Here is a 20,020-nt window from a genome sequence, read left to right on the forward strand (position 1 = left end):
TAAACTCTACCTCTATAGAATCCAAGTGGAGCTAGAATACTTTCCTGAATAAATATACTTCATAGTAGTACCAAGTCAACATATTATAATTTAACAGAGACATAGATTTAAAATAAAGAAATATTTCATTTTATTTTACTCTTTCAGCCATGAGGTCCAAGGAAATGCAAGTTCATGGCAATCAGAAATAATACCAAAATATGGAGGAGACCAGCTTTCGAGATTTCATGGAATCAGCAGAACGTGACTGTCTGGAGTGAGTTTTGGCCTTCTCAGTTTGCCAAGCCAGGTGTACCATTTGCTCTAGCCCATGGAACAATTTCTGTGATAACTGTCCAGGATGAAGAGAGTCATCATAGCATGGAGACGCCCAAACAACTGAAACGTTTACAGCACACAAAGCAAAACAGTCAATATTAAAAGGTGACATAGGCTATTTATTACCTCATTAGTAAACCAGAGTAAATCTCATTATGCAGTACTACAGATATCCCCCAGCCATGTCTCCACTTGCTCACTCCCTCATTCATGCATTCAGTGAGTTTTTATTAAGCACCTACTGTGTACCAGGAGGCAGCCTGGTAAATGCTCAAGTAACAAAGATTAAGGCACAGACTTCTGCCCTCAAGGAGCTCCCAATCTAAATCACGCAGAGAGATACAGAAATTAAGGATGACAATAAATGTGTCAAGAAGGGCTGATAACAACAGTCTGTTCCAAGGGAGACCCAACTGTGGATTCATTCTACTGCAGGTTCCACAGCAAAGGTAAGTGGCTTCCCTCCTCTGCAGAACACAGACGTAACCAGCATTTCAGTTCCAAGTTACCACCAACCCAGAGGTGGGTCTCAGTCTCTCACCACTGAACCTGCAGGGGAGAGGGTCTGTCCTTGCGGAGGCGGCTGACCACTACTGAGCCTCCTTCCATGGCTGGCCAAGTGAGCTGCTCTGCCCTTGGCATGAGCCCTCAAGGTCTGGAACCTCTTGGCCAGATACGGGTTTCTGGTCTGGAGGGTCCCTGAAGGTGAGTTCCTTCTCTTCCACTTTTAAACCTTTGCATCTCAAGAGCCACTTCTTCCTCTGGAATGACTTGCTTTTCACTTGTCATTCGTGATGTGCTGTTACCGAGCAAAGGATCTGCTTCACATTTCTTAGAGTGTGCAAACATCCAGCCGTGGGGATGAAGAAGAGGAGCAAAGTAACTCCTTCCTGCACCATGCTCCTCTCCCTCCCCTCTCAGACCTGCACTCCCCGTCAGCGCCCATGGGCTGGCGTGAAAGGAATGCGAGATGTGTGGTGCGGCTTCTGAGTCAGACAGTGTGTCGAGTTGTGCCAGTAACAATAAAGGGCAGCTTTGTAAGTGGAATGTGTAATGCTTTTTGCAGGTTGGTTTCTGCAGAGGTTTAGGATTGAGCAAGTCTCCTTCCCATAATCCCGCATTCCTCGGATGTTCCCTGAGACACACTCCCCTCCTCCCCTCATCACTCTGGAATCCAGTGAGTTCTTGTTAGTTGCTCACCTCCATTTCACTCTGTTGTTAGAAGGATTTGATTTCTAACTTGCCTGGCTGAAACCATCCCACCTGGAACACATCACTACAGACTGCCGTCAGTTAGCAGCAAGGGTAAAAGCTGGGTCTCTGTGAGCAGAGAGGCCCACGGGTCGGGGGACGGAATTTCAAAACTGAGGTCTTCCATGGTCACTGAGTTAATGCGCATAGTGGTCTTAAGGCCTTTTGATAGAAGCTTTTTGCTTGGTTCATCTAAAAATCAGTCTCTTAGTTAGTGTTAGTTTATTAACTAAATCTTAATGATCATTTTAAACTGAATTTTAGAAATGCTCTTATGATATAAAATTATACAGTGCATTCTCTAAAAATAAAATCTTAAAAAGAACATCCCCTGATTTTACTTTTGAATGAATTTCTCAGTTAGTGTACTCCACAAATCACTCACACAGAGAGAAATTAACAAAAACAGAATTTGTATAAAAATAAGAGGTCTCCATTTGCTGGAATACCTTATTTTGTCTGTCAGGAATTTGTTAATACAAAAACAGTGTCTACTTGGAAAGTTATAAAAACATTGCTACAATGTCATAAACGCTCTACATTCTCTAGGAAAACATACCTTTGGAAATAGTACAACTATTGGGAATTCTTAAAGAAATTCAAGTCCTGGATGTGCTGCAGATGAATTCCACACAGGGCAGCATTAAAACCCTGTCTGTCCTCTGTACCACTTCCAGGAATTGTCTGCCACTTCCACTGAGTGAGATAGAGTTCTTCTTTCTTCAAACATCACCATTGATTTCTGTGGATATTCTTAAGGTGACACTCTATTAAAAAAAAAAAAAAAAAAGTTTAAAAGAAAGTAAACACCACCAGTGCCAGCTCTGAAACTCCTAAGAGCTTTGCACCCCCTCAGAGATGATCTCACTATGGTTTGTAGGGAGCTTGAGTTGGGTCCTCAAGAATTTTCTTGGCTTTCTGTAACCTTTTAGTTAATAATTCACTTGTTTCAAGATGCAAGACTTTCCCTGTTGCCAAATCTGACAAGGTCCCACCTTCTCTCCGCCTTCAGAACATTTTTCAACAACACACTTTTATTTTTAAGAAAAGACATATTTCCTGTTATTTGGAACTTGTAAGTGAGACCTCCTCACAAAGTAAATAACCAGGATCTATGACCATAAGCATCAAATGGCAGGGGACAGATGAATGTTTCCTTGTTTGGGAGAACTATTCAAGATAGCTTTCCTTTGGGAATACACTAAGTTGCACAATACTTGCAAATTTTTTTTTGTTTTTCAAACACATAAGGGTAAAAAAGAAAGCTAATGCTCTTATGTTTCTTTAATGAGAGAAATGTTCTATGGCTTCCTACTAACCCTCATCATCAGTAACTTATAACATATGAATGGATAAATACCAACCTGGAAATCGTGGATGAATGTTAAAAAGTAGAAAATAAAACCAAAGGCCACTGTCCATTCACAGATCGCACTCACTACGTGATATACATAATCCTAAGAGCAAAAACAATAAGAAAAACAGAACTGAGCCTACATGCATTCACTTTAGTGGACATATTGAAATAACAATGAGCAGGGCGGGACAGAGGAAAAAGCTGTCCAGTGAGCATAAATCAACCCCCGGAGGAAACATGATGAGCAAGGCCACATGGATGTGCATCGGGGCAGCTGCCCAACGAGAATGCGAATACAATAACCCCAAAGTTCTCTCCGGTTCTCACACACTCTGGCTTTACAATTTGTCTGTGGAATTTCAACAGGCAGAAGAAGGACCACAAAATGGCTGAGAGTGGAAAGCAAATGTGGACTCAGTAGAAGAAAGAACTTTCCATACAAAGCATGGCTGGTTTTCCCACCGCTGGGAACCCCAAAGTTGAAAGGCAGGCTTGAAAAATACCTATCAATGGCACCCCACTCCAGTACTCTCGCCTGGAAAATCCCATGGACAGAGGTGCCTGGTAGGCTGCAGTCCATGGGGTCACTAAGAGTCAGACATGATTGAGCGACTTCACTTTCACTTTTCACTTTCATGCATTGGAGAAGGAAATGGCAACCCACTCCAGTGTTCTTGCCTGGAGAATCCCAGGGACGGGGGAGCCTGGTGGGCTGCCATCTATGGGGTCGCACAGAGTCGGACATGACTGAAGCGACTTAGCGGCAGTAGCAGCAGCAGAATCTGTGTACTAAGATCTGAAGTGTGCATCTAAAGGAGACTGGCTTCTGTGTTTCTCTGTTGCTATAGAAAACGTCAGTTCAGACAACAGGTCTGCTTGTTATAAGGTTAGCACAGCTACAAAGTAAAGGCTAATACTGAGACTTCTCTTCTTGGGGACAGGAATGAGAGGGTGCAAGGCATGAAACAGAAGGGCTTCAATGGGGGTTCCAAAGTTGGCTACCTCTGCAGGCCAGGAAAAAGAAATGAAACTGATGGTTGCAAAAAGACAGGAACAATGGGGAGCCCATGCCTCATCCATTCTGTTCCATTCTTGTCAAATGGGAATATACGACCCCAATGTTACTTTGAGATTAAAAAAAAAAAAAAAAAACAAAACCCATGGAGTGTGTGTGCGTGTGTCAGAGACAAAGATATCTTCCCTGATTTTTTAAATGCTGGAAACCACTTTAAAAGCATTTTTAGGGACCTCCCTGGTGGTTCTGTGGTTAAGACCCCAATGCAGGGGATGTTAAGATCCCACATGTCTCAGGGCCAAAAAACTCAAAACATAAAAAAAAAAATCCAGAAGTGATAGTGTAACAAATTCAATAAGACTCTATAAAAAATGGTTCACATCAAAAAATCTTTTAAAAAATGATAAACAAAAACAGTTTTAAATACTGTCTAGAGTCCAAGTCTGGAGAAGGCAACGGCACCCCACTCCAGTACTCTTGCCTAGAAAATCCCATGGACGGAGGAGCCTGGTGGGCTGCAGTCCATGGGGTCGCTAAGAGTCGGACATGACTGAGCGACTTCCCTTTCACTTTTCACTTTTCACTTTCATGCATTGGAGAAGGAAATGGCAACCCACTCCAGTGTTCTTGCCTGGAGAATCCCAGGGACGGGGGAGCCTGGTGGGCTGCCAACTATGGGGTCGCACAGAGTCGGGCATGACTGAAGTGATTTAGCAGCAGCAGCAGCAGAGTCCAAGTCAAAAATGCTTGTCTACATTCTGATTTTAGCCCACATGCCAAATTAGCCTGTGGCCTGTCACCAGTTCCAGCCCTCTGATTTCAGATCATAACCTATATTTTCTTCCTGCTTCACTGTCTGCTCTGCTGTCAGTTACAAAGGTGAACAAACAAATGTGCGAGACTACAGGTGGGTTCTTTTCTTTGCTCCACCACAAAGATCTCATCGAGGTGCATCAAACTTGATACCACTGCTCCCCCTCCCCACGGAGGGTTGCATCCACCCGCTGTTCTCACCCAGGCCACCCTGGGGAGCATATGACCAGCTATATTAGGGGGTCCAGAACCAGGGCCACGTCCTTTTCAAAGGACTACATTAACCCCATCTCATGTCATCCCTGGACAACGAAGATGGCTTATCCAAACAGAAGCAGAATTTGGGGGGAGGGGAAGATATCTGTAGCATGACATTAATAACAGTACACTGAAGCAGGGGCCCGGACTCTTACACTACATTCTATTCCATGAATTGATGTAAAGGGTTTTCTTTGCATTTGTGGATATTGGGAACAGAAGGCAATATGAGTGGGATAGCAATTTTCGGAGTGAATAGAAAATCAGGTACTTTCCACATTTTTAAGATAGAAAATGAATGGAAAAAAAAGGGGTGGGGGGTAACTGTCAGGGGACTGATTAATCTTTCCCAGCATACTTGTTTCATTTGATTTGTGGTGGAAGGACTCCCCCCAGTGGTTAAAAAGTAAAATACACCCGAGGCTGCTCTGCTGTGAGCTCTCTTCAGGAAGAACTTTTTCCTCTGAATTTCTGCCTGACTGGTCCTCACCACCTTCAGTCTCTCTCTTGCCTCCTGCCGGGTTCCATCACCTGCCAGAATCCTTTGTAATGGTGGAAAGTCCTTCCTCAGACCCTGCTGTTACCCCAACCAGGAGTCAAATCCGTGCCCAGCAGTGGAAGCACAGAGTCTTAACCAAAAGACCACCAGAGAAGTCCTTGAAACTGCTTTTCGAAAAGCATCAGTAACTCCACCTTTGCCTTGGGAAAAAACTCCTGCTCATCAGTAACTCCCATCTCTCTGTAGGTTAACAAAGGGCATGCTGCTGCTGCTGCTAAGTCACTTCAGTCGTGTCCGACTCTGTGCGACCCCATAGACGGCAGCCCACCAGGCTCCGCCGCCCCTGGGATTCTCCAAGCAAGAACACTGGAGTGGGTTGCCATTTCCTTCTCCAATGCATGAAAGTGAAAAGTGAAAGTGAAGTCGCTCAGTCGTGTCCGACTCTTAGACCCCCTGGACTGCAGCCTACCAGGCTCCTCTGTCCACGGGATTTTCTAGGCAAGAGTACTGGAGTGGGTTGCCATTGCCTTCTCCCAACTAAGAGCATAAGCTGATCTCAGTTCAAAACATCTGATTCCTCATGTTCCCGTGTTGGGTCTGGAAATTACCTGTCACTCCACCCTATGCTCTGATGGCTCTTGATCCTGTCCCTGGTGTCTAACTGGACATTTCTCCTCGGTTTTTCACTGTAGCTTCAGATTCAACTATTCTAAAACCAAACCCATCCATTTCCCCCCATGGAATCATTAATTCCTGTTAGGAACTGAATCTGTTCATGAGAACATGTTCTTCAGCTTACCCAAGACAAAAGCTTGGAAGTCATTTCACTTCATTTCCTTTCATACTCAAGCTATTAATTCCAATGTAGGTGAATCTCGATTTGAAATCTAATCTAGTGGAACTACCTTCTTCCTGCCATCCTGCCTCTGGGCTCTCTCCTCTTCAATCCATCCCAGGGGCTGCTTCTGACTAATGATACTCATCCAATAATATTCTTTTAATTTACTTTCCTGTTCAAAAGCCTTCAGAGGCTTATTCTGATCACCTACATCAAGCATGAGCCTCTCTGCCCACCTCTTAAAGACTTGCACAAATTACTCCCCCACAAACTTACCCTGACCACATTTATTTCTCACACTATGCTGAGAAACTGTTCTTCTCTGTTCCCATCCCATGCTAAGCAGATCCCCTGTATGCTTAGCTTGTCTGTTTCCTCTGACTGCCACACACCTTCATTCACATCATTTCCCTGCCCTTCAATCTCACTTCTTTTACTAAGCCTCAATGGTTGAAGGGATTAAGAGAGAATTAGAAATTCAAATTTTTAAAAATAATTTTGAAAACGCAGGAACCAGGTTTGACAGTCACATTTAAAACAACTTAAATTTTACCTTTTCTTTTGGATTCCACTCCAGCTTGGTTATAGAAATTAGTGAAGCACAGGCAATCACTAAAAAGGGGGAATTGGTTAAGGAAACTGAAGACTAGGTCCTTTAGTGTTAAAGACTAGATTATTCTTCTAATAATATAACCATTGCACAGTGTTCAAATGTTAGTACCAACATATTTACAATCAAACCAGTTATATCAGTTTCTTATCATCTCAAACCTTAAGTCTGATTATGACAGAAGTTTAAATACAACATGGAAATAGTCCTTCCTTAGCAATACTTTGGCAGTTATGTATAGAAGATTTTTAATCTGTGGCTACATTTTGCTTGACCCTGTTGTTTAAATTTGGTCAAAATCACTGACACGGCAGTCTAATATGGGTAATTTTGGAGTACTTTTTCCCTAAAATACTATTTTACCTAAATTAAAATGTCAATTAAAATTCTTCTTCCTTAAAATATTATGTTCAAGGCAATAGCTTCAAGGAAAAATTAACATTTCAAAGTACCAAAGCATTACAAAGTACTCATATGAGTACAAAGTACTCATATACAAAGGCTCATATACAAACACAAGCTACAGCAAGTTAAGGTATTATTGTTTAAAAGAAAAAAAAAAACAGACTTTTGCCACTGAATAACTGTGTATAAGTAGACCTTAATCCTTGGCCCACGCGTGCACGTGTGCTAAGTTGCTTCAGTCGTGTCTGACTCTGTGTGACCCTGTAGACTGTAGCCTGCCAGGCTCCTCAGTTCATGGAATTCTCCAGGCAAGAATACTGGAGAGGGTTGCCGTAACGCCCCCTCCAGGGGCTCTTCCTGACCCAGGAATCGAACCTTGGTCTCCTTCATTGCAGGTGGATTTTTTACCAAAAGCACCACCTGGGAAGCCCCCAGTCCTTGGCCCAAAGGGTTTACAAATCAAAGAGCTACGTCCTACACCTGACATCCTACATCTGACCTAGGGGATGAAAGACAAACCCTGAGAAGTCAGTCTAATAAAGCCAGGAACTGAGGCTACAGCGCAAGGCAGACAAAACTGTCGGCACAAAGATGGTTGCGACCGTTTTGATTGAACTTAAAAGACAAAAGAAAGCTGGAGAGTAATGGGGATGCTCTTTAATGAAAAGCTTTTGCAAAGAGTTAAGAATTCCAAGTGTTGCATCAGTTAATGCCAAGTTGAGCATCTCTGAATTTGGAGGCAGCATCCTCTCTCCCTGCCTTTCCCCACCTCTCATGTTTTGCCATTTTTAACACTTGTCAGTTTCTCAAAGTAAAAGTAGAGAGCATCGAAGGTCCCCTGATCATGTCATGACCATACTTTTGTTTCTAATAGCTTAATTCTCTTAATTCTTTCACTTAATTCTTTGCCTCACCTTTAGTCCCATCATGGAGAAGGAAATGGCAACCCACTCCAGTGTTCTTGCCTGGAGAATCCCAGGGACGGGGGAGCCTGGTGGGCTGCCGTCTATGGGGTCGCATAGAGTCGGACACGACTGAAGCGACTTAGCAGCAGCAGCTAGTCCCATCAAGTACCATGCTGGGGAGAAGGTGGAGAGGTAGAGAAAACTCTGGCAAAACAGACCTGGTCTCAGTTCCCAGAAATATCACAGCCTTGATGGACCCAGGGAATGTGCCTCGTTAGAGAGAAAAGAATAGGGTGCAGTGATGACTCAGAGGGAAGATTAGATACCTGGTTGGTGAAGGCAGCACAGCCAAAAAAACAACAATAGTTGTTTGAGGTTTGAGAAGCTCCTAGAACAGCTTCCCAGGTGGCTCAAGTGGTAAAGAACCCCCCTGCTGACACAGGAGAAGAAGGTTTGATTCCTGGGTTGGGAAGCTACCCTGGAGGAGGAAATGGCTACTCACTCCAGTATTTTTGCCTGGGAAATCCTATGGACAGAGGAGCCTGGCAGGCTACAAGTCCATGGGATCGCAAGAGTCCAACAGGACTGAGCACACAAGCATGTGAGCTAGAACAGCATTATCCCACAGAAACTCAGGCATATAACTTCAAATTTTCTACTACAGTAGCCACAGTGACAAAAACAAAAAAGGACTTAATGAAATTAATCTTAACATATCTTATTTAACCCAATATACCAAACATGTTCTCATTTCAACATGTAATACTGCAAAGAATTATTAATAAGATGGTTTGCATTTTTTTCTCATTAAGTCTTTGACATCTGGTGTTTTACACTCACAGCCCATCTCTGCACAGACTATCCCCGCTCAAGTGCTCCCCAGCCCCATGTGGCCAGTGGCTACTGTCCTGGCCGGACAGCTCAGTTCTAGAAAGACAAGGTGGAGGAGGTTATTTAGGTAAGAGAAGAGCACCAGCAAACACAGAGAATAATGAAGAGCCGAGAATAACGAAGAGCCACACACACGGGAGACAGTGTAACATTGAGGTTGGAAAAATAGGCAGCCTCAGATTACACGTCTCAAGAAAAGGAACCTGGCCTTTGCATCATTAGTGATTTTGTGAAGGCTTCTGAAAGCTGCAGGAGCTGGATGCAAGATGGACAATTTAGCGGGAAGGGCTTAGAAGCATGACCCCAAGTCTCGGTTTCTTCAGGAGTCAAATGAGGCTGTTTCATGGAACTCATACAGAGCATTTTAAAGATGCTTGAAAAGCTTTGTAAGGAAATATAAATCCATGATGCTAATGTTTAAGATCACAGACTTTTTCATATGGGTGCATTTGTTCAAGTTCCTTGGCTCAATCTGCTTCTGTTCAGGGATTCTACCCCTCAGCAGGGCTCCTAGGAACTTCTAGAAACGGGAACTATTAGTATGTGAAACTCTGGCCTGAAATGCTAATTCTATTAAAACTCTCATTTTAATACCTAGAGATCTGTCTCCAAAGTTGGAAGCAAGGAAAGCTTTCCTGCATAGAGAAATTTTGTTTTTAACTTTACAAATGGTTTTATAAATCCGACAACTAATACAGCCTACAAATTTTGAGGAGATAGGTGTCCAGAGAAAGCATGAATGTCTTCGATCCATAAATAGGATAAGGAAACAGAGAAGGAACTATCTTAGGAACCAAAGTCATAATTTGTTAAACTTCTCAGTACTAGGAATTCATTCCTCTGTGCTTAGAAATTTTTATAATTAAATATTTCCTTCCCTAAATGACAAAAAACAAAATCCCAAACCATCCTTAGACTTCACGTTTTGTACAGCTTCAATTTTGAAAGAGAAATGCAAGGCTTAATACTTAGAAGCACATGAGGACACCATGCTTTTTTTACTCAAGCTTGTCCACCACATACCACAACCCAACCCAGATGAACAAAACCAGTGCTAATAAAATAGTTGCTGCTTTCCAATAATCTGACAGCAATCGTCAATTTTTATTGACTCTTCAGTATTCGATATGACTGCAGATGATATTTGGAAAGATGGGAAATTTTCCACCCCTGAAAGACCAATTTTATTTTGTTAAATGCCTCTTGGGGGAAAGAAAAAAGGAAAAGAAAGAATGAGAAAGAAAAAAAATGGAAGGGTTGGTTTTCTTTCCTTCTAAGTCAGAATATATTAGTATGATAAATTTATATTTTCCTTCCACACTGCTGACATAGAAAAAATAAAACTTCATTTTGAAAATGAAATCAGTGGTAAAAAGAAAAAGTAAATGTGTTTTAAATGACTTAGAAATAAATAGTATAGAGTTTTTTAAAACCTCTTAATGTGGACAAGTAAATCAAACCCTCTAATCACCTAGTTGTGGGAAGAAGGGACAGTCTGGCTTCTTGGGACTCCACTGGGCTAGTACTTTAAGTACAATATCAATATTTGATGTTTTCAGCCAACCACTACAAAGAAAAATACATATTTTCACACGGCTCATGAAACGGACCCTGTTGAAGGAAAGTAAACAGAGACTGAAGTGTTCTGACGGTTTTTTTTTCCATTTTCCTTTCACACCATTCTTTCCCCCAAAGATTCTTTTGATTTAACCAGACAAGGTTGAGCTACTTTCCTTGTGATTTGCCCAGTCGTTCCTCTGAAGCCTGTTGACGCCTGGCTGTCAGCCTTAGCTTTCTCCATTTTGGGGAATAGGAGTGAGGTGAAGGGGGTGTCGGGCTTGCAAGGACCTGACAAACGCTCAAAGGATACTGGGTATGACAGCTGCGCAGGACACAGCAGAGATGGCCATTCGCACGTGGCACGTGGAAAGGCTGTTCCACTGGGGACAGGATTTGTAAGAGATGACGGATTGCAGGAGCGTGTACACGACGCCGCAGACGAACGCCAGAAGGGCACCGCCGTCGTGGACCACGGGAACCGCCAGCTCCTAGAGAGAATGTCACACACGTGCTGTTACTCCACGCACATCCAGAGTGGAACACTCCCTGACTCTGGGCTTCTCAAGCCCACCAGGCATCACAAATGCACCCGCCCCGTCTTGGGAAAAGGCAGCGGCTTACAGAAAATGATCAAGGCCTTTCCAGCATTGAAGTCAATGCCAGAAACTTGGTTATTCCACAGCATATGTTTGACTTGCTGCGAGTTGAGCAAAACGGGCCTGGTTCAGTAACAGTATCTCAATAAAACTGGGTAGGGGGGTGTGAAAGCCCATATTAAACGAAAAAATATAAAAGAAATAAGAAAAACAAATTCTTTTCACCCCTTGAATCTTAGGCACAACTGAGCAAGGAAAGATAAACAAAAGACAAAGCATCTGCTGCGAAGGCACCAAGGTTATTTTAGGAGCATCTTCCGATGATAACGGTACTTTCCACTCTCCATTTTCTTTTCAGGCTGGTAAGCAAATCAGATCCAGAATTTACATACTTTGTTTTCCACTGCCACCCCACCCCTCTAACTAGCACTGTCAGGAAATTTGCTTCCTCAACCCTGGCCAATTCAACATATCCTTTTGAATCTTATTCTGTAAACTCCAAGAGACCCACATTAACCCTGATGAAGTCAGGTCCAAAGGCCCTCAATTTAGCAGGAGCTGAATTTCCAGTGTGCCTTTTTTCATGGTGGAATACATATTCTCTCATCCAAGCTGTCCTTCAGAAGGCAAAGGCAAATGAAGCATATCAGACATGAATTTTGCATAGAGGTTAAGATGAAAACCTTTTTTTTTTTTTTTGAAACTCTCTTGATATTGAGTTGACCAAAAAGTTCATAGTTTCTTCTGTAAGACTGTATGGAAAAACCCAGATTGGACAACCTAATAGTAACACTAGAGAAAACTAGACTATTGACAGGATTCAACCTCGGGAAATGACTTTTCCAAAAAGGAGACTTTGTGAGGGACACAAAAGCATTGACAGAGGTTGCTTGGTGAGAACACACCAAAATACAGCCATCTGTCACCTGCAGGAGAGAAAGCTGGCTGTGAGATCCTGACAAATGAGGTTTCCTCCCACTCAGGAAAAACCACCACTCAACTCTCTCACTTGCCCTCACATCTCTAAATCTTCTTGAGATAACTGCACATGTTGGTTTGCTCACAGCAGGCTGAAAATGAATTACAGGATATCAAACAAGGAAGTTGTAAAGATATATTTATGGGCCCAATGACAAAGTAAACACTTTGCTCTCAGGAAAAGTTAGAGATTCTATTTCTGGTCTTTATGAAGATATAATCACTTCACAGAAGCCTTAAAGGGAACCAAACGTGTAATTATCTCACCACCTAAGTCTTCTCCCTAAAGTCTGCCCTTTATGGTTTAAACACAGACACGTGCATCACTTGTGACGTTGCGTTGCTGTGAGAATGACCTGGCAGGATATCACACAGGACATACTGGCCCCACTGAACAATTCACTCCACCAGACAAATTGTAACTTTCCAGTTCATCGCCTTTCCATTAAAAAATTTCTTTTCCATTGTGCTTTCTGACACTAGAGCTGTGAACTGTATACATGCTTTTTTTCTCACAGACTTTGCCTCATTCTGGCCTTGACATTAACTCTTCCCTACAGGTTCTGGGTAGATTGCTTCGATTCAAAGGTGACTTCTGCCTCTCATGATTCATGAGATTTGGGGAGACTGTTAACCTCTCTGTGTCTCCATGTCTTCATTGATAAACTACTAACTGTCTTCTGAGCTCATTATTAGAATTATACAAGTAAAGCATGAAATGTTTTCATAAATGTCCATCACCTAGAAAACTTCACTAAATGCTGTTTGTTACGGAATGTAAAATGCACACAATCATAAAATAAAAGGAAATGTCACTGAGGGGCTCTACCACATGACAATGTGGCAACAAGTGGTGTTTATTTCCTCATGCGTGTGTGCCTGAGTGCTAAGTTGCTCAGTCATGTCCAACTCTTTGCAACCCTAAGGACTGTAGTCTACCGGGCTCCTCTGTTCATGGGATTCTCCAGGCAAGAATTTTGCAGTGGGTTGCCACCTCCCTTCTCCAGGGGATCTTCCCAACCCAAGGATTGAACCCAGGTCTTCTACATTGCAGGCAGATTTTTACCCTCTGAGCCACTAAGGAAGCCTCAAGTTCTTGTGATCCTGTCCATGGGATACTCCAGGCAAGAATACTGGAGTGGGTTGCCATGCCTTCCTCCAGGGGATCTTCCTGACTCAGGGATCAAACCCATGTCGCTTACGTCTCCTGCATTGGCAGGCAAGTTCTTTACCATTGAGCCACCTGGGAAGCCCTATTTCCTCATACGAGACAACAAGAGTAGGAAAATTCAACAGAGCCAGAAGCAAACCAAGTTTGCAGATGCCCCCCGGAAGCCTTATAGGTTTTGCTCCAGAGAGCTGCAGTTTTGGAGCTCACCTTTTGCCAGTGTTAACAGGGAAACACTGGTAGTTGTGGACTTGTAACACCCCCAAACAAAAACACGTTGGCTATCGACCTTGGAGGAACATCCCTGCCCTGGGCTGTCCTGAAGATTCTGTGTCATACAAGGGAGGGTGCCTCACCCCTCACAACCCAGCGCTGGGTTTCCCAGAGCACTTTATTATACTCTCCCCTCACAGACAACATGAATGTGAGCAAACTCCGGGAGACAGTGGAGGAAAGACCAGCCTGGAGGATCAGTCCACGGAGTCACAAAGAATCGGACACAACTTGGCAACTAAACAATGATGACGACAGATGGCTTCCTCCAGGTGCAGGGTAGAAAAGGTGATTCCCTGAGGCCCACGTGGTGCAGGTGAGGCAGCGGGCTCTCCGACAATGGTCTAATGCCTGCAGACACTAGAGAACAGGGGGACAGCAAACGGTGCAGGTGGAGGCCTGAGGTTATCAGCCTCCCAGGTCCACGCCGGGGGGAAGCGCCCTTCTGCTCTGGCTTTAGTGGACTTGATCAGCCAGCTAGCACTGAAGGCTGACACCTTCTTTTGAAAGTAAGCATCACACAAGATCAACTCACTTCTGTCGGGGAAACGGTTGAAGGAGTTCTCCGGGGCAGAACTAAAAGTCCTCTAGGAGTAACTTCCACGCTGAGGCCACAAAGGGACAATGGTGATGGCAGAGCAGGCCCTCTGGGGTGCTGGCCTCTAGTGATGCACCAGTGACCATCACCAAGTGATGACCGCCAAGTTCAGATTGCCAGGTACTGTGCATTATCTCATTGCATCCCAGCAATAACCCTGTGAGGCGAGTACTCGTAGTTAGTTATATCTTTTTTAAATATAAAATATTGTCTCCATCGACAAAGAGGTCCCACACTTTCCCTGAAATAGACCTTGGAATCATAGGAATTCACAAGTTAGAATAAAATCAGTAGGCAGAATTTCCTGGCAGTTTAGTGGTGAGAATTCTGCGCTTCCACTACAGGGGGCACGGGGTCAATCCCTGGTGAGGGGACTCAGATCCCTCAAGCCACACAGCGTGGCCAAATAAACAGTGTTTTTCCAACTCTTGACACAGTAAGAACAGATCAAGCAGACTCTTCAGTAGTCGTCATATAAGTTAATATGCTCCAATAAGGACATATGTCAGCCCTGCAACTGATTAGCTGAGTAACCCTGAGCAGGTTCTTTCGCCTCCATGTACCTAGGTCCTCATCTGTGAAAGGAAGAGATCACACGTTTCTCTTTGAACACCAGAGGTTCAAACAGTAGCATCAGTAAATATACACATGCTCACATGCAGAAATATGTTCACATTGTTAATGAAACGATTACAATGACTGAAGAAGCTCTCCCAGCACATTAAACCACCTCAGGAAGAGCTCAGAGCCATCCAGAGCCCACAGCAGGGGCTGAAGCATGCTCCTTTTCACAGTCATACATACATGCATCCCATTTCTCCCAAGACTTGACTTTCAAATGATAAAGATTTGTTTCTGGGCTCTCCCGTGGGCTCAGTGGTAAAGAATCCGCCTGCCGATACAGGAGACACAGGTTCGATCCCTGATTCAGGAAGATCCCACATGCCACGGAGCAACTAAGCCTGTATGCCACAACTACGGAGCCACAACTACAGAGGAGAGAAGCCACTGCAATGAAGAGTAGCCCCGCTTGCCTCAACTAGAGAAAGGCCCGGGAAGCAACGAAGACAGCACAGCCTAAATAAATAAATCTAAAAAAACAAAAAACAAAAAACAGTTTGTTTCTAAAAAGCAAACTATCCCAATTTTCATATACTCATCAACTGTTTGAGAGATCTCTTGGCACAAGTGTGCCTCTGCTGTTCTTGCTTCTTCCCTCCAGATACATATCCCTGGAGAAGGGAATGCCGACCCACTCCAGTATTCTTGCCTGGAGAATACCATGGACAGAGGAACCTGGGGGGCTACAGTCCATGGGGTTACAAAGAGTTGGACAGACTGGGCGACTAACACTTTCACTTTTCTTTCCAGATACATAAACTCCATCACCCCCAATAACTGAAAAGACTTCAGGTCGTACCTGGAAATTGGCTACAATGCCCATTCCGATGCATCCCACCAATCCGAGAACCAAGGACACCAAGTTAAAAACAGGAGTGCTGAAATAGCTGGTTTGATTTTGCTTCTCTACTATTTTATACCTTGTGTACATTGTGGCTGCCCCTGAAAAAGAAACAGACTGTGATGAATTTTTAGTGATATTTTAGAAGGAAAAAGACATGAACAGTTTTGCATGGTTTTTACCAAGATTGTATTGGTTGTAATCAAGATTGTAATCAGTCTCCTGATTGCAACAGTCTTCCCACACCCTCACCCCTGCCCTTGCTCACCTTCTTTCTTTCTTCCATCAGACTCAGACTTGGACTCTCTCTCTCTCTCTTTCACACACACACACACACCCGACTTCCCTCGTGGCCCAGTGATTAAGAATCCATCTGCTGATGCAGGGGATGAGGGTTTGATCCTTGGTCTGGGAAGATCCCATATGCCACGGGGCAACTAAGCCCGTGAGCCACAAGTTCTGAGCCCACACGCGGCAACTGCTGAAGCCCATGCGCCCTGGAGCCCGTGCTCCACAGTAAGAGAAGCCACCACATTGAGAACCCGAGCACTGCATCTGGAGTGTAGCTCCCCGATCTCGGGAACTAGAGAAATCCCGCATGAAGTAATGAAGTCCCCGTGTAGTCAAAAATAAACAAATTAAAATAAAAAATGTACCATAGCAATCCTGCCAATGTCAGTACAAATAGGTCTATATACCTCATCATGATGTACAGTGAATGCCATACTTATCTCATCTTTCTCCTAATGATAGATTTCTACATTATGTACTTTTCCCATTACAAGCAATGCTCAATGAACATCCTTTATAGATGTCTTTGGCACACTTTCAGTGTTTCTGAAAGACGAATTCCTCGAAGTAGTATTCCTGGGTCAAAAAAAACTATGCTCAATTAAAATGCCAAGAAGTACCTCCCAATTGCTCCAAGACTGAGGCAATTTATACTCCCATAGAAGCGTCTGAAAGCAATTATTGCATGCCCTTGTCCTTTTAATTACTGCCAGTCTAACAAATGAAAAATGGCAACCTGTTGGTTTAATTTGCGTTTCTTTGATTGTCCATGAGACTGAGAAACCTTTAGTATGTTCACTAATCCTTTGCAGTTCTTCTGAAAATTGCATGCTTATCTTTTTTTTATTTTTCTCTTGAGTTCATTTTTAATTTGTAGTTGTTTTTATATACATTAAGTACATTAGTCTATTGTCTTCTATAAACATTACAAATTTTCTTCTGGTCTGTTGTTTGTCTTTAACTTTGTGTATCTTTCATCACTTAGAAGTTTTAATTTTTTATCTACCCAAATCTGTCAGTTCTTCCCTATTTAGCTTCTGGGTTTTGTGTAAGCTTAGATAAGCTTTTCCATCTTAAGGTTTTGAAAATATTTTCCTACAATTACATCCAAATCCTCTTACGGTTTTGTTCTTCATGTTTAGTTCTTTACTTGCCACTGGCTTTTGTGAATGGTGTGAGAGGGTACTATTCCTTTTAACTCAGCAAATTTTGCTTACAGAAAAACTCCACATGATATGCACAGATATATTTCAAATACATTCACTTTAGCAATGTAAATTACAAAATAAAAAATAGCCTAAAATATAACAAAAGGGGATTGAATTATAAATTATCATATGTCCATGAGATGGATATTATGCATGTGTCAGGATAAAGTAGATTTCTATGTATTCAATAGTGTATGACAGCCACATTTTTTACTGAATCTTTAAAAGCAGACTAAAAGCTAATCATTTATCAGAGAGCATTTTAAACAAAGATATTCATGTCAGATTCTGCCTTGCCTCGAAGCAAAAAGCCACACTGATGGGGAGATGTTGTTAATGGAGAAAGCAACCAGGAGGAGTGCAAGGGAGTAAGACATACCTGGGGAATCTCTACATTTTGCTCAATTTTTCCATGAATCTACAAGTGTTCTAAGAAGTAATGTCTGTTAGAAACACACTCACAGATTTCCAGAAGAGGTTATAGTTGCCAGGGAGAAGGAATGGGGAAGGAATAATTAGGGAATTTGGAATGGCCATGTACACACTGCTACATTTAAAATGGGTAACCAACAAGGATCTACTGTATAGCACAGGGAACTCCACTCAGTGTTATGTGGCAGCCTGGATGGGAGGGGAGTTTGGGGGAGAATGGATACATGTATATGTATGGCTGAGCCCCTTTGTTGTTCACTTAAAACTATCACAACACTGTTTGTTAATCGGCAATACCCTAATACAAAATAAAACGTTTTTTAAAAAATAATGCCTGTTAAAAAGTAACAATAAAAAATGATACATAAACTATAACATTTTACTTCACCTGAGATTGGGAGTTTTTAATTTACTTATAATAATCATTGTGTACTTAATGACTCTGCCTTAAAGTGTCTGCCTACACTGCAGGAGACCTGGGTTCAAACCCTGGATCGGGAACATCTCCTGGAGAAGGAAATGGCAACCCACTCCAGTATTCTTGCCTGGAAAATCCCATGGACGGAGGAGCCTGGTAGGCTACAGTCCGTGGGGTCGCAAAGAGTCAGACACGACTGAGCGACTTCACTTCACTTCACTTCATTGTGTACTTACCAAGAAATGCAGAGAAGTTTATCATAAATCCAAAAATGCCACTCTCTGGAGGTGTTGTTCCTGTGTCACTGAGAAAGAGAAGGCATGTCCAAATTAGTAAAAAGGAATTCAGTTCAGCCCCCTGGGCAGGCACGTAATTGGCAGGCATTATATTGTGTTCCTTCCATGTGTTCGGCCACTTTGAATTCCAAAGATTTGATCTGATTTTGTTCCAAAGTATTTTCATGTGGGCTCTGAAAAATTAAAAAATCCACTTTTCTTCCCCAGTTTTATTGAGATACAATTTTAAAACAGCACTGTATACGTTTAAGGTGTACAGCATAATGATCTGACTTAGACACCATGAAATGATCACCACAGGAAGTTTTATGAATGAACATCTATCATCTCATAGAGATACAACTTTTTTTAAAAAGAAAATTTTTTCCCTATGATGAGAACTCTTAGGATCTACTTTCTTAACTTTCATATGTAACACAGTGAAAGTGAAAGTGAAAGTCGCTCAGTCATGTCCGACTCTTTGTGTCCCCATGGACTATACAGTCCATGGAATTCTCCAGGCCAGAATACTGGAGCGGGTAGCCTTTCCCTCCTCCAAGGGATCTTCCCAACCCAGGGATTGAACCCAGGTCTCCCACATTGCAGGCAGATTCTTTACCAGCTGAGCCACAAGGGAAGCCCAAGTAACATAAAACAGTGTTAATTATATTATCCATGTTGTACATTACATCTCTGGTACTCATTTATCTGAGAACCACTTTTTCTATGAGTCTGTTTCCTTTTTCTGGTCCCTTTTTCTATGAGTTTGTTTGTACATTTGTTTGTTTGGAAGTATAAGTGACAATGCTATGTGAGGAAATACTTAAAGTGAATGGTGGTGGTGGTTCCCAGATGATTCCACCTGAAAACTCAGATGCATGTGTTCATTTTTTGTGTGTGTATATGTGTGCGTGTGTGTGTTCATACCTGTTGAGGTACTGACTGTTCCGGGGAGGAGAAAAAGGCCAAAAATCACGTTTGAAAAATCTACTATTTGAATATTAAATATACATAAACACATCATTTTAATTTTTAACATGACAATTTATGCATAAAAATTTACATTGCTGAAAAGACGATGGAAGGCTGAACAATAAATATTATTGAGGCTTATCAGTGCTTTATGGAAAAATAAGATATCAAGGGCATACTCGTGATGACAAATTATTTTAACAAAAAAATAGCTTCTAAGAGACATTTTTCAAATGTAGTCTATCAAGGAATTAAAGCTGGAAAGCAGCATTTGGCATGTGCTGGTTTCTATTCATTCACGCCAAGGTTTACATTTTTATGTTCTCAAGCTGCTCACATAAAGCAGCATTTCAAAGTGACAGCAAAAGCGTTCCCAACATAAAACAGCTCAGACCCGTGTTGAATGTTTCCACATTTTAAAACAGCTCTGAAATTTAAGTACTGAAAAATGGATCGAGTTGAAAAGATGCACTTCAAAGTGAAGTGCCCTATATGTGCAGGAAGCAGGAGCCTTTGAGCTTTGTGAACATTTAATAGTTGAAGAGTATGAAGAGGTTAATGTTCCCCCTTCCCACAAATGCCTCTGGTCCCAATTACTTCCATTTCAGTCACACTTGGACTTCCCTGGT

General features: G+C 42.5%; 1 protein-coding gene across 1 annotated transcript in view; it reads right to left on the minus strand.

The window, feature by feature from the left end:
- Positions 1-416: 416 nt before the first annotated feature.
- DRAM1 (DNA damage regulated autophagy modulator 1) overlaps positions 417-20,020 on the minus strand; it is a 36,166-nt gene continuing 16,562 nt past the window's right edge. Inside the window, exons 2-7 of the mRNA XM_027541978.1 lie at positions 18,381-18,448; positions 15,754-15,896; positions 11,031-11,208; positions 6,903-6,961; positions 2,934-3,026; positions 417-2,336 (exon numbers count right to left, since the gene is read on the minus strand). Coding sequence (XP_027397779.1) covers positions 2,292-2,336; positions 2,934-3,026; positions 6,903-6,961; positions 11,031-11,208; positions 15,754-15,896; positions 18,381-18,448 — 586 coding nt within the window. The 3' untranslated portion in view covers positions 417-2,291. The remainder of the gene's footprint in view (positions 2,337-2,933; positions 3,027-6,902; positions 6,962-11,030; positions 11,209-15,753; positions 15,897-18,380; positions 18,449-20,020) is intronic.

The sequence above is a fragment of the Bos indicus x Bos taurus genome, chromosome 5, assembly GCF_003369695.1.
Source record: "Bos indicus x Bos taurus breed Angus x Brahman F1 hybrid chromosome 5, Bos_hybrid_MaternalHap_v2.0, whole genome shotgun sequence".
Lineage (NCBI taxonomy): Eukaryota > Metazoa > Chordata > Mammalia > Artiodactyla > Bovidae > Bos > Bos indicus x Bos taurus.